The sequence below is a fragment of the Caretta caretta genome, chromosome 2, assembly GCF_965140235.1.
Source record: "Caretta caretta isolate rCarCar2 chromosome 2, rCarCar1.hap1, whole genome shotgun sequence".
In the NCBI taxonomy this organism is placed as follows: Eukaryota; Metazoa; Chordata; order Testudines; family Cheloniidae; genus Caretta; species Caretta caretta.
Window position 1 is genome coordinate 123,132,198 of NC_134207.1, and position 15,588 is coordinate 123,147,785.

Here is a 15,588-nt window from a genome sequence, read left to right on the forward strand (position 1 = left end):
TCTGTCTGTATATATTTTTGTTCTCCTTTTGAGGAGAACATAGATAATATACACGTTTAAGTGTGTATTGTTAAACAAATAAGTGTGTGCGCCCACAAGATGTATAGGGCAGCCCTGCAATTTTCTGTCTACCCCACCTCAGCCCCCACACCAGGAAGAGGTGGTGCTGCCCCTGTTCACTAACCTATGTGGTTCCACTATGTCAATTTATATTGAGACACAGTTACAAAATGCGTGTTGTACGTCTTTTTCTGTCCTAGCACTTCACAGAGGATTTCATGAATGCTTCTTATACACCCACAGCTAGTTCTGAAGCATGACTCAGAATGGAACCATTTACTAAGCCGTATTCCAGTTCACATGCACACATCGATATTCCTCTCGGAACACTGCCATTCCATAAGCAGAAAAAGAACACATGAACTGTGCATTTTGAGTCTGATTAATTAAAGATTACTATTTTAGAATTGAACAGCAGTCATATGTTGCTTCTGGTAAATAAATAACACAGTATGCACGCTCAGGTTTCACCAGCTAGCACTGTAGTATGGGAAGGCACCCAGTGGTGCTGATGCAATTAAAACTACATCGAGAGAATTAAACAGCAGACCAGATTAGACATACTTTCAGTCACGTGTCAGTCCAAACTCCGCTTTCCCCCTGCTCCCCAATCCCTAATCTCCCCTTCCCTTCTGCTCCCAAATATTGCTCTCTTCATTCTACTGTTGGATTTAAAGAGAGGACTAACACTTTGCTAGTGTCAAAAAGGACTTTACCTCTAGGCATACCTCAGATGTCCCTCATTTTAGCCCCAAAGGTACCTACTTTCCAAGCAAATCATGTGTAACAGAATGAGTCATTTATACCAGAGGAATGAATCCTGCAGTATTTTAAGTCTCCCATGTGGATAACATATTTTTGGGCTCTGACATATTACAGCCCACATTTGGGCCTGGGCAGGTTGACATGAATGCCTCCAGGACACTGCTCTAAGGTATAATATGCATTTATAGAAGGGTGATTGTATAACCATAGTACCCAGACCATCAAGACCAAGGTCCCGTTCTGCTAGGCATCCCAAAAGCGTATATAAAGACAGGGTTGCTGCCCGAAAGAGATTACAGTCCAAAACTACTAGTGACACATTAAAGGTGGGAAGACAGAAATATACATATATAGCTTCTGTATACACTTCCCCCCCCAAAATAATGTAAATGGACCAACTGAACAACATCTGCCCCTCAGAGCCAACATAAATAGATAATTTCTTGTATCATCGTAGCAGATGTGGGTAGGGTGACCAGATGTCATGATTTTATAGGGACTTTGTCTTATATAAGTGCCTATCACCCCTTCCACCCCCATCCCAATTTTTTATACAGTACTTACTAATCTGTTCATCCTAGATGTGGATACTGACGAGAAGTTTGAAGCAGGAGTGTGTAGTGGTTCTTAAGGGATCTGTTCAGAAAGGGTCACTACTGGGGGACAGGTGTTAGCCCCTAAGTCATTCTATTCCTTTTTTTTTTCTTGTTTGTCATTTGGATATTTAAGAATATACTAAATAACTGGGTTTCAGAATTATTAAGAAGACAGAAGTGAGTGTGTGGGCAGAACAACAGTGTGCATCAAATTATTTTAAAGTTCATTTTGACATGTTAAAAATAATAAAAAGAAAGAGTTAAAGAAACCGAAAATTGGGCCTGTCTTTATTTGTCAGTTATAATGGGGTTTAACTGAAAACTTAATGCTTCTGATTGGTGTTTAACTGAGAACTTCATGATGGGAGACATAAGTGCAATGAATTCACTTTATTCCACCATCAAAATATTTAGACAACAGCATAAACTGTCTGGGCTCTGTAGTGGGAGCCAGAGGATGGAGGTTTTCTTGCTGGGTAGAGAATAACCACTGGCACCAGCATGAAACCTCATTGGGTCTAGACTATTTCCAGAGTCCAGCGGAAAACAAATGTCCTGGCTTTTTTATCCTGGTCATTGAAAGTAGCTGCAAGGCAAATAAAAGAAAAAAAAAAGCTTCATTTTATTAATCTCTCCTTCCTCCAAACCATGCCCTCCACTGAGATTCAAAGTAAAAGAATACTGGGAAAGTACGAAGGATAATCCTATATGATAGTATGTAGAGCGAGCCTGCTGGAGGGATTGCTTACCTGATGCTTGTGGGAGGTCTGAATTGCTACAATTTGCCCCAGAAGTGCTTCTGCTTGTGTTCTGGTACTTTGTGTCAGTACCTTCAGAGGGAGTATCTTCAGTGCCAGGATCGCTTGCTAAAGTACTCTGACCCGCAGAAGGAAAGTCCAAGCCACAGGTGCACTGTGGATAAAGTCCATTTTCCGGTGAGGCTGTGGTATAGTCAACCGCTGCACAAAGGGGTTCGCTCCACTTCCTAGGAGATTCCCTAGATGAAACCCCACAGCCCACACAGTTGTTCACTGACTCAGGGTTCACTGGGAAGTGATCTGTGTTCTTTCTCTCCGTCTCCTTCATATGACTACAGGTGCAATGGCAAGATTTCTGTAGGTATTTGTCTGAGGAGGCATGGATGCAGTCCATTCCGCATGAAGGATCAGAGCTATAGGAGCCTGCTAAATCCACCATGCTCTCAGTTCCTGTGAAGCACTGACTTAAGCTATCATTCTCCCCCACCTCCAGTGGCTCTGAAAATGGTGACACGGATTTACTGTCAGGCCGACTCGTTAAATGTAAATAACCATGGGCATGGGGAGCTCTATCTACATATTCGTCTTCCATGGGAATCTGCCTGAAGTGGTCATCCTCAGACTCTGTTGCTAAAGACAATGTTGGGATGTTCTCTCCCAATTCATAGTGGATTGTATCTGGGCTGCCTTTTCCATAGAGAGTGTGCCCATTTGGGCAACCCATGTCTTCAGAAAAAACATAGTAATCAAGGGCTAGCAAACATATTCCTTCAGAAGGCTGAGGACTCGCAGTGTTCACCATGTTTGTATTAACAAATGGCTCTCTGGGGGATTCCTAAACAAAATCCAAAAGAAAAAAATGTTTAATAAGCAGGTCATCAGAATATTATTTTTCTTAGAAGAGCAGAAATGATAGTTAGAGAATTTAATATTCTTGCATTGTAGTTGCTGACTTAGAGCAGCACCCCCTACATTTTTGACCCATAAAATGTAGTTCTGCTTGGATATGTGACAAGGATCTTACTGGACAGGTCTGCTCCTTGTGTGTATTCAGAGTCAAATCTGCTCCCGTGAGTGACAAAAATAAATTTTTAACTGGTTATTGCTCCTGTTGGCTCTAAAGAGCCAAAACAGCTAAGAAAGAGTGAGTTAGGTTCTATTCTTCCATCTGTCTCATTGACAGAATTGTTACTAAGGTCCAATCAGTCACACCTGAGCGAGCCCATTGAAGGCAATGAGGTTTGCACAGACAACACTGAGGGCAGAAGCTTTATTAATGGTGGTGATGCACGAAGAAGGAAGAATCCAGGTTGGCTTACAGGACTCAGGGTGAGCTTGCAAGGCAGAGAGTTCAAAAAATATTTACTTGTGAACTGAGCACGTGTGACCTGGAAATTGTTGAGACAATAAACACGGAAATCCATGATGCCATTTTTACAGTCACTTTTCAGAGCAACGCTACACTTTAAAGCACAAGAGGTTTTCCTCTCAACAATGGGCTGTTCTTTAAAGTTTGATGCCCAGATCTAACCTATACTAGATTTGAAATCCTCTAAATTCTAAGGGCCAAATTTTCTTCTTTGTGTGAAACTCCACTGAAGTCAATGTAGCAGTGACCATTTTCCTCAGCAGAGGATTTGACCTTAAATACTCTCCTTCATTTTTATAAAGGAAGGGCTGATTCTTCTCTTACTTACACCAGTTTTACACACCTTCAAGTCCTCTGACATGAATGGAGTCACTCCTGATTTAGACTGAAGTCAGAGAAGATTCAGGCCTTATATGTTCAGTGACCCTTCCCACAAATTCCCTCCATTTTTTCATTTGACTACTTTCTACAAGGAGTGTAAAAATGGCATTTACAGGATTTTTTCTGGGATTACCCAATGATTAAAAAGCCCTAGTACATTAGAACAACAAACAATTAACTGTGCACTTCTTAGAAAAGACACCAAAGGCTTAAAATAAAAAGGAATACAAGGCAAATAGTCCCTAGCGTTCAGAAATGGAAAAGAATAGCTATTTATGAAGAATGCAAAGAGAGGTCCTTATCTTCTAGCTATGTAGAGTGGGGGGAAAGAATTCAAATGGTATGCCATTTGAATTCACAGATTCAATGGACCCAATTCTGCTGTCAGTTTACCTTGAGTGTCACTCTCATAGGAGTTACACTCGTGTAATTTAGAGCAAAACTTGGCTCATTGTCTACAGGAATTAAAGCCAGAATGCTATCAGTTCTCTGTCCTTTGTTGCAACTACCTGATCACCTATTAGTGTCTTTGCTTGGGTGGTACAATAGTTACTGAACGGTGGGAGAGAAATCTGTGGACTCATTTGTCTGTACTAAGTGTCGAGGCTGCCATGAGGGTCAGGAAAGGAATTAACAAAGCATAACCACAGTGAAAACTTTAGAACATTAGAGTTTACCTTCGTCCCTTTTATTTGGCTGCATACTTCATTAGCCCAGTGTTGTAGATCTGCTGTAGGGGAAACAAAATAATAGCTATAGTGTTTAGCAGGCTTTCTTAAATCAATCACAGATCAAATAATATAGTTATCCATAATCTCCTACATTAAATTAAACCTAACTGTCCAGATTGTTTTTATTGACTCTGCTCAAAAGACCAAGCGGCTGTCTAGCTGAGCATTCATTATAACTTGAATTGGATACATCCTTATGGAACAAATGTCTATAAGGTCCTAAAATAGAATGTGGTTAAGCTATGTTCCACATCAAATGGGACTTTATTCCTGGTCACATGTCAATGAGTTATGACTGGCCTCAGATCGACCCAGTTGCAACCATACAATTCGTTAGTCTATTTCAAGAGGTGTCACATGAATGGCCCAAATAGCAATGAGGAGACCAAAGGAGGAACCCCCTCCCATGCCCGCATACACACCCCGAAACCACCATAGGATGGCAGTTTTGAATATAGTCTCTTCCACTTAATCGGAATGTGTTTAATTGGGAAATGTACTAAATTAAAACATCTCTGAAGGAAAAGGTTTAAACTCAGTGAGGCTTTATAACAGTGACTGCTGCTTTATGGGGACAGTAATGATAGTTTATGGGGATTTTGTAGTGCTAGGCCGTGTGTGCTTTTTAATATCATGCTGGTTCTCCGTGTTTGTAGAACAACTGGAACATATATCAAGTAGGTAGCCACTGCCTGGTCTTGGCCATTAGTTTGTTCCGTTCAGGCCAAGTACACACACCTAGTATACACTCCACTGTAGATACTGGCCTGCAGAAACTGGGAGGAGGCACTAACCTGATGGGGCTCTGCAGAGCCCAGACAGCAGTATTGCTATTTAATTGGTATCATCTGTCAGTCTGGAATTTCTCTTAAAGGGCATGAAGGGCCACTCACTGGAAGGGGCTGCAGAGTGATGGAAATCCAGATTAAGAGGATTCCACTATAACCTCCGCTGAATCGAAAATGTTTGGTTACCCTTAGGGTGACAGGAATTTAGTGTGGAAGTGGTAGCCAACTTATAAAAAGCTATTTAAAAGTTTATTTAAACAATGCAGGAGAAGAATGGCACAAAAAACCTAGGCAGGCGGGGCTGAGGAAATGAAAGGGGAAAAGGACAGATGAGAAAAAGATTTCCATGAGGAGGAAGTCAATGCAAAAGGAGTAATAACAGTTTGCTCAAATCAACTAATGCATAGAGGTTAAAATGAGTTTCTGCAGATGCATCAACATCCATGCAGCAATCGCTGCAGCATTTCCCCCATGTTAATAATATTTAATGCCATTGATAATACATGAAAATCACATTTCTCCACTATTACAGAAATAGTGTATCAAAATGTTGACCCTAGTCCAAACAATAGGCTTGATCACATTCTCAGATATGTGATTGTACTAGTGGCATGCCGTGACAGTTTTAGTAAGGCAGTCCAAAATTGCATCTTCCATTCAGTGTGACCTCACACATATGGTGTGTGTGAGGTTACATTGTGCAGAAGACACCATTTTGTTTTACAAAATTGAATCCTCCTTGGGGTCTGAACAGAATAGTCCTGGGGGCAGATCTGGTCCACATGCTGCCAGTTGGATAAAGCACAGCTGTCAGGCATGCAGGCCACACAATACATGCCTTGCATGCATAAACAGCACTCCACTGGACTGTACATTAGCTAAGATCTAATTTTGACGAACCAGTTACTGCACAATAGCTGATTTGACAGGGTACCAGAGCGATAAGCCTAATACATTTCTGTACTAGAGAAAAGGAATCCAAAGTCCTGCTTTGTGCCAGCTAAAATACATAAACTGTAGAGCATATAGTTTTCCAACCAATGCATGTGTTTTTAACCTGATGAGTCCCACTAAATTCAAATCACACAGTTTAAACCTCTACCCATAAAAATACAGATTTCACATTAAGTTGAATTCCTAAAAATCATTAGCCATAATGTACCTGTCAGTGCTTTCCCCTTATTTTTGTAACATACAATAAGTATGATAATGCTGGTTAATATCACAAAGAGGACTGGAACAGTCAGAACATACAAGATCTTGTTTGTTTCTGTAGGATGAAAAGAAAAATCACATCAGTGTGCAGCTTATACTTAGCAATGATACGATCCTTGCTTACTTTTCTTACTTGGATGCAGTAAGATGTTTCCATTGGAACTTAGATTTCTAAAATAACCCCGATAGCTTTATAACACATTATGTTGAGTAACAAGGAGCCTGATCAAGCCCATGCTTTACAATACTATCTTTAAAAGAACTACTGATTTAAATGCTGAAGACAGACCAATACAGGCATGCCCAAATTTTGCTGAGTTGAGGGGTTCATGTGTAAGCTGCCAGGAGCCCAAGAGCTATACTTGATTTGCTTGAAAAGGCTCTGAAAGCAGTCTCTATGAGCTACACAGGCCCCAGCATGCCAGACAGCCTTCGGTTCAGAGCATGATGGCTCACTGCATGCTGAAACACGTAGTCTCGCTGGGGCAGCACATCCACATTAAAGATAAAAAGGGCAATGGGCCTCATTATCAGACATCAAGGGCTGCCTTTGACTGACACTAGCAACAGTGCACAGACAGAAGTTGTCGATTTTTTAAAAAATAGTTAAAAATGAGAAGAATGCAAAAAAGTCAGAACTGCAACTGTGATGGTAGTTAATAGGTATTATAACAACAATCTCATCTGGTACGTAATTTCAATAAAAAGTATAAAGCTGTGTACAGTACTGAACATAGACTGTAGTTGTGATTTCTCACAAGGAGCTTCAATTCAGAATGGCATAAAATAATCTTTAATACCAAAATATTTTGAGGCGGATTTTCAAAAAAGGCTCAGAATTGGCCCAACTGCTTTCTTTAAAGCCAGCTTCAGTGGGAACAGAGTCATGCCAGCACTGAGCCCTTTTGAAAATCCTACCCTATACTTTCTGATGGATAATTATGTATGATGAAATATACCATCTTGTGGTTGTACAGACATCGTAGTCTCCACGCAAACTGCATCTGACCGATCAGTCCCAGGAGCTCCTTCTGCAGTTCCCAAAGCTGTGCAGCTACAAAAATAAAGAAAAAAAAATGCTGGATGATCATGTAGAGAGCTGGCAATGACACCCACATTTAGGTTGCCTAACACTTTCCATTATAAGAGATTCTCGGAGCCTTTAATTTTTAATAATCTCTACCACCTCCATTGTTTTCCTTTGAAATTTGGCAGGCAGAAAGCCCTCAACATAAAGATTTTCTTTGTCCCATAAAATTCTATTGAGGTTTTGTGGATTTATAAACTGTTAACAGCCACTATGGCTTTTCCTCGGCTTGTGTTCCTCAGGAAAATTGTGTCAGCTTGCCAAAATAAAAGGAACATTCTAAAGTGCCAGGCCCCAGCCTCAACGTGATCCTGCACTGGGAACATGTGGGAGCTGCTGGAGCAGCTATAGTGACGGGAAGGGGTGAAAGCCAATGTAGGCTCACAACTTTTGACTCCACACACTGGACTTGGTGCATGGCTCCGGTATCCCAACTCCCTTTCCAGTACCCAGGGCCAGGAGGAGTGGGAGTAGGAGAACTGAGGCCAGGCTCCTCCCAGCACATGGCCTCAGCAGCCCATTTCCCCCCTCTTGAGCACCACCTGGGGCACAAGCCTCCTACTTCTGAGGCAGGGGAAAGAGAGAGAGAGAGAGAGTCAGGCTAGGCCAGGCTTCCCCTGACCACTCCCGGACTCAGCACTTGGTGTCAGTGGCCGATTCCCCCCCTCTGTGAGAATAGCCTTCTCCTGCTGCTCGCTAATAGAGTTAGTCCTGTAACTCAAGTAGTAGCAGTCAGTGTTGAAGGTTCAGGGTTCAAAGGCTGTTGATCACATGCTATGGGGGATTGTTACAGTTGTACATAGCTGAATTCGTTATTTTTCTTTTTTAAAAATTAGGAAATTACATATTTAAAAATTAGATTACAAGAGCCTTACTTAGGGTGCAAAGTCAAACACTCAAAAGGTAGGAAATGCCAGATTTACATTTGCCTGTGGAGCATTAATTCAGCCCCCTTGTGCATATGAATTATGATACCCTCTTTAATTGCATGATCACATACTATATTTTCCACAGGATCCAGGCCTCACTCAGTGCACAGGTTAGATGAACAAGGGGGACAGAATTAAGGATGCACAGACAAATGCAAATCTGGCATTTCCTATCTTTTAGGTGCTACACTTTGCAGTCTAAACATAATTCTTTTAATGTAGGGGTTTTTTTGTATGTATTGCAGTGTGTGTTATGTAATGGGATGATCACATACATATCCATCTAAAGGGCACTATCTGCTTTCACTTCGTATTGTAGTCATTACGAAAGGCTGCCCTATTTGCTCTATAGTTTTAAATTTGTATTTCTAATTTATATTTCAAACACATAGCATCTTCACTAGTTTGGTCCCTGTTATGGTAAAGCAAGTCTCTTTGTTATATTATATTTTGCTTAATTGAGTAGCATATCCCAGAAAGGGGCCACCCACTGAATTGCTTTATGTCTACCAAACCCACAGGCACAGAGAAGAGGGTATTGGGAATGCAGGTGATGCTATGTGCAGCTGAACTGCTTCATCTTTATGAGAGGTTAAATCTGAAGAAGAGAACAAGCAATGAATGGGGAAAAAAAGACAGAGAACAGACAGAAGGCTGCAGAGAAGGAAGGATGGGCCAGACAACTCACAGGAGGTATAACAGTAGCCACTGTAGTCAGTGGACACTACACTGCTCCTGCCGTGTGATAGTGTTGGTCTTTATGACCTAGATTCATGTCAGGTGACAGGAAACGAACATCCATTTCTTATCATAGCTTGTGTGTGTTCATGTCCTTATTAGATCAAAACAGATGAAAACAGGAGGAGAAATGAGGAACAGGGGAGACAAAGAGAGAGAAAAGCAGAATTAGGAAACAAGAGAGAAGAGAAAGAGAGAGTGCAAGCGAAAGAAAAATAGAGACAGAAAACTCCTCCTCCATGAAACAACCCCTTGTCAGACAGAAAAAAGTGCTCTCAAAAAAGCCATCACAGGCACAAGGAAGTGGCAAGAACAAGAGGGAAGAAAGAGCTGAATCAGGACCAAGGTGAGAAATGTATAAAAAGTGACCAAGGGCAAGAAGAGGGGCACGAACTGACCAGAATGCTCTAGCTCAACAGTTTTGTTGCAATTCACTTCCCTTGCTTTTCCCGGGTGAGGATCAAGCTCTGATGTGAGAATTCCCTTATTTAAATCTGCTCTGGCAAAGCTGCTGATCAGTGTGCTACAAAGAGAGAAGCTCCCTGACAGTCCGTTGAATGTTCCGTTCTTCAGCTGAAAAATCAATTTGTCCAGGCCTCTTACAGCTTTGTGGTTATCTCACAGTTGTGTTATAGGAGAGGTGCACTTACTTGGTCCAGGATTTACACTCATCGGTGGATGAAAAGATGTCTGAAAAGTACCCCCAACGGCATGGTGCACACACCGTATCCTTGTCTCGTTGCACTGTGGTAGAGGAAACAAACAGCGCAACTGTAATTTCACCTCAGACTTGGAGAAGATTTTTCCCCCCTGAAAATCCTTCCATGATGAGGGAGATCTTACATTATATTAAAGGAGGCAACTGGAGTTAAATCTGAGCAGAAAGTAGTGGTAAATGAGGTCTGTATAGAGTCAAAACAAGAAACAAAGACATGACAGGAGCTCTTTCCACAGCTCTGGTGAAAAAACAGTGGGAGGAGCTAACTCCATTGTAACTACCAGTCTTGTGTTAAAAGAAAAGGAGTACTTGTGGCACCTTAGAGACTAATCAATTTAGTTGAGCATAAGCTTTCGTGAGCTACAGCTCACTTCATCGGATGCATTCAGTGGAATGTCTTGTGTTAATGCAGTTACATTATGTCAGTTACTTATACCACCACTATTACAGAGCCACACTGCGGACTCCATAATTATGATGGGTGTTCACAATACCAGCTATTGTGGAGAAGAAATCATTGTGTTGAGTCCAGATACAGCACTTACTTCTCCAGCAGTCAGTCCTGTACCATTTTTACGTTGTTCCCGCCACTTGGAATGGTCTCCTTTCTTACCAATGTCCAGTATAAACTGATTTTGACCCCCTCTGATTTCCACTCCCGAAAAGCAAACGAACAAACCAACCAACCCACCTCCTTTTAGCCTGAAATTTCACAGCTAGTCTGATGTCAGAGGTGATTTGTTTTTGTCACATCTGAAGTAAATCCATAAAACTGCTTGAGTTGTAATACATACATAACTACTACTCTGTTAATTTTCAAAAGGTGTTCATAATTTTTACCTTTGCCTAATGCTATAAAATTGAACTTAGCATGGTTCATTCAGTTCAACTTAACCTGAACACTGAGATCACAATGAGAGCATATGCGTGGGGATGCTTTTGTGAATATTGGAGTTACAATTTTTAAAGTTAATCAGAGTCAAATTCCTTAGCGTTCAGAGTGCAGTGAAGTCTCCCATGACAATTATAGAATTCATGATAAAACTTGCCAGGTCCACCTCAACGAAGAGATTTTAGTCAAAATAAAAATTCTCAAGTTTCTTCCTTATTTTGGGGAAGTTCTATGGCCTGTGTTATGCAGGAGGTTACAAGAAATTATCACAATGGTCCCTTTGACCTTGGAATCTCTGACTGTATGAAAGGCAGCCTTCAAAACATAAACAGATCGTGACGGTTGTACGTCAGTTATTATACCTACAACACACCTCTCCCACTCACATTGGCCTGAGATCCCAATCAACCCTCTCTTTAAAGGCTGGGACTCCATTCCTCTAGATATCCACTCTACATATCTTACCAGGATGCTGAACGCCAAATCCTAGAGCACATTTTGTATTTCGCAGACAGTAATCACAGTCTTCGTTACAGTGGTATCCCAGTGTACATGCACATTGTCGCTGGAACGTGCTATTTCCTGGATTCACTTCTATTAAACCTTTCCCTAAATGAGAAAGCAGATGAAAGTAAAAATCTCTCCTTCAACATGATTTGGGATGGCCAGCCTCACTCCCCCATGTCCATACTGCTTGTGTGTCAGATGCAGAATTATTCTTGTTAGGCATCACATTAATATTTGAAGAGCATGGTAGACACCTGGTTTGTATGAGAAGCCTCACTGTTTAGAATCATAAAGTGACATCATTTTTATTGACTTCAGTTGGAGCTGAATTGAGCCTTTACACTGGGGAAACAAACAGACTCAAGAATTGTGTACACCTTATGCTGGGAAGGAGCGGGAGGAAGAATCTCTATGTGCTCACCCATAATACCCTAGTGCACTGCATTGAAGATTCACTAGTGGTGGCATAAGGATTGTGGTTGAGATTTTCAAAAGAGCCTTGGGGGATTGAAATTTACTGGGAGTTGGGCATGCATCTAACTCTCTTAAGGTCCTTTGAAAATCCCTCTCTCAATTATTATTTTGGTGAACTAAATCATAGAATATCAGGGTTGGAAGGGACCTGAGGAGGTCATCTAGTCCAACCCCCTGCTCAATGCAGGACCAATCCCCAATTTTTGCCCCAACTAAATGGCCCCCTGAAGGATTGAACTCACAATCCTGGGTTTAACAGGCCAATGCTCAAACCACTGAGCTATCCCCCCCCGATCATAAGTTCTAGATCGGGGTAGTCAATTATTTTTGTCAAGGTCCAATTTTCTTGATCAATGTATAGTCAAGGTCCAGACTCTAGAGAAAATAATAAAAAAAACCCCGATAATGATAATAAGTAGTAAATAAAAACATTTCAGGGTGTGTTCAAAAGTGTCTGGTGGTCGGGATTTGCGCCGTAGTCTGCCTATTGACTACCCCTGTTCTACTCACCCATCCTCGCACTTCAATTGTTTGGACTCAAAGGTACGAAATGCCTCAGTATGAACTACTCACCCTCATCACATATTTTGTGTAGTAAACATTTGTCTTCTTCATTCCAGACATCCATATATTCGTTTGGGCCACAAGACTTACACACAGTCTCAGAAGTGGCAGTGCATTTGGCAGATACGTACTTTCCTGAACAAAGAGGAAAAAAAACACGATCACTTATCACTCACTGATGCTCTCTAAAGATAATAGACCAAATTTAGCCCATGTGTTACTCGACTGATGCCACTGAATTTAGGAAGGTTTTTGCCTATTGTCATCCCAGTTCCTCACTCTGGCCTCAATTTAGCAAGGCATTTAAGCACCTGAGTGACTTTAAGCACACGAATAGTCTCACTGAAATCAGTGAGAGTCATATCACTGTGTGTCTCCAGCACTGAAAAAATCTCAAACAAACCAGGTATCTTGTGCATCTTTTGTTGAAGTCAGTGGTATAGGCTGGGGACTATGCACATGCTTTCAATTATGCATATTCTTAAAGCTTTGCTAGGAGCTGTGCAAATAGACTCATGGACAGGGCCAATCAGAGGGGGAGCCAGGAGAGCCATTTGGCCTGGGCCTCAAGCTCAAAGGGGGCCTCAAATTTAGACACTTGTTAATTTTTTGGCATTTGATAAGTTTCGCAACTTGTTTTTATGTGCATCCCTATCAGAAAAGCATTTGTTAAAAAATATATATATATATTCAAATTATGTCTCACTCTTTTTTTGGTGCCGTATTTTGTTTTCATGTGTCATCATTTTTTATTTTTATTATGGCTAGGGGACTCAAAAGCTGGAAGTGGCCCAGGCCGCTCTGGGCTTCTGAGAGGGCCTACTCATGGACTAAAAAAGGCAAAATGACTTAGTGACCCCATACTAATATCATAAAGAAGATTTTCATTTTTAAAAAATAAGAGCACTAGAATATATTTACCTGGCTCACACTTTGTGCAGCACCGTCCAGAATACTCATAGTGTTTCTCACTCTCACAGGCTGGAGAGATTTGTAGTGATAACTGGGAAACAGAATGAGAAAAACAATACCTTGAGAGTTATTCATGAAATAGTTTTAGAAAAATCCTACTCATGCTTCTGATAAGTGGAAGGAAAGCTCCACTAATTAGTTACAACACTTCACATTGCAAAATAGTCAATATTACGCAGCACAGACAACGTATGTTTCATTATCAAAAGTCCTTTGCAGACAAATTAAGTAATAAACTTGATAATATCTACTCATGCAGAGCTTGACAGCCATGTGAGAAATAAATATTGTAACATGATTGTGCAATTTATTATGCATTTTTGACCTCTTCTCTTACCCAGTAACCCATCTCCCCCAGCACTGTATGCTCACATTTGAACCCCATGAACAGCTTCAAATAAGCATTATTTTAATAAACAAAAAGCAAATAAACAAATAAAAAGCAACTGAACAGAAATACTTCCTCTTTCTCCACCAAAATGAACCCAGCCCAAGACTCAGGTCTAGCAAGGTTTAATACTGTATCAGTGACAGGTTTAAAGTCCAACATTTGGCAACCTGGCGGAGAGCCAGAAATAAGTGATTTAAACCACTGAAAAGGAGAAGTTCCCAGCTTCCCACTGAGATACACAACATGGCTTCAGAGGAGCCTTAATTACAATGAAATTAAACAAAAATTATAGCATCCATAAAAATGTGTCATGTAAGAAGCATATAGAGAGTACACAGCAGTGTGGGTATCTTGTTTTTATCAGCACAGAGAATGACTTGCACAACTCACTCCTACCTTTGCCACCCGAGAGTAAAGCAGCCATCCCTTTGTTAATTATTGCTTTTATAATGTTTAAGACATTTCAAAAACCTTATTTATAGTGATTGATTCTTCATTGTACTTGGATGTAGCTGCTGAAATATTGTTTATAGAGCACTGGAATATTTCTTTGAGGAAAGCATGTTGGCATTCCTGCTGCTGGCAATGTAATTCTTTCGATATATAGCATGTTATAAAAGCACCCTGTGCTCAGCTAGAGTGAAATTTATATCAGGTTCCAGTCCCCTGCTCACGTCTCTCCTTTTGTTTCCTCCTTTTGTTCCCTTTCCTCCTTTCTAGTCTCCGGTGCTTTGATATCCTTCTCCCACTCTGACCTTGCACCATCTGACCTTGTGGGTCTTGTTGCTTGGAATTGTCTTCTTTCCTTTTGTGCCAGTTTTTGTCCTTCTCTTGCTGAAAGGACACTTATTTCCATATGACCCACTTGTTTTGAGTTTGAACCATGCTCTAGGGCATTATTTCTGTGTCTTTAAACTGTATGAGCTGCATCTGAATTGGACTGTAAGATCCTTAGGTCAAAGACAATGTCTTTGTGTATGCTTGTATGGGGCTGAATGCCACTAGTGTCTGATGTCACCAATAATAAATAATAATAATCCTGAGGCAAATTAAGGGTCCAGTCCTGCAAACATAGTACTTTTGTCTCATTGTTCCCTTGTGCTCCCCTGTTGTCTCTGAGGTTTTACTTAGATTGTAAGCTCTTTGGGGCAGAAATCATTTTTTCTGTTCTGTTTGTACAGCGCCTAGCACAAATGGGTCCTGGGCCATGACCAGAGCTCCTACCGCAATATAAATGAATAATAATAATTATAGTTCTTACTATTTGCACCCCCATGATACTTTCCCCCTGAATAATTAGCATTCAGGGCTGTGTACGTTCCTGGCAAGGTGTTAGCTAGACCCATGAATGTAGTAAAACAGGCCTGGCCAGCCTAGTGGCTGAATGACAGTGCGGTTAACTATCTTGTGGACAATGTTCTAGCATGTTCTTGCAATCTATTGAATTTCTGGCATTATGTTAAAATGGTTGTATTTGGTAAAAGGCCAAGCTATCACCAGCTAAGGATTGTGACTTCACTGCAGGATCGTGCAAGAGATGAAGGCTGTGATGAATAAATTCTTATTCACAACCATCTGTGAACGTGGCATACAACTGGTCGAGTCACTTGGGTTTTGTGCAAAAAGTTCTTTTCTTCCTTGTTTGTTCCAGTT

General features: G+C 41.0%; 1 protein-coding gene across 2 annotated transcripts in view; it reads right to left on the minus strand.

Annotated features, from left to right (window-relative positions):
- TNFRSF11A (TNF receptor superfamily member 11a) overlaps positions 1–15,588 on the minus strand; it is a 35,661-nt gene that overhangs the window by 6,396 nt on the left and 13,677 nt on the right. Inside the window, exons 2-9 of one of the 2 annotated variants that reach the window (XM_048837165.2) lie at positions 13,494–13,575; positions 12,582–12,707; positions 11,493–11,636; positions 10,068–10,161; positions 7,623–7,717; positions 6,611–6,718; positions 4,607–4,656; positions 2,171–3,014 (exon numbers count right to left, since the gene is read on the minus strand). In XM_048837165.2, the coding sequence (XP_048693122.2) occupies positions 2,171–3,014; positions 4,607–4,656; positions 6,611–6,718; positions 7,623–7,717; positions 10,068–10,161; positions 11,493–11,636; positions 12,582–12,707; positions 13,494–13,575 (1,543 nt within the window). Of the gene's footprint in view, positions 1–2,170; positions 3,015–4,606; positions 4,660–6,610; positions 6,719–7,622; positions 7,718–10,067; positions 10,162–11,492; positions 11,637–12,581; positions 12,708–13,493; positions 13,576–15,588 lie in introns of both variants that reach the window. The other variant, XM_048837164.2, reaches the window with a different exon arrangement.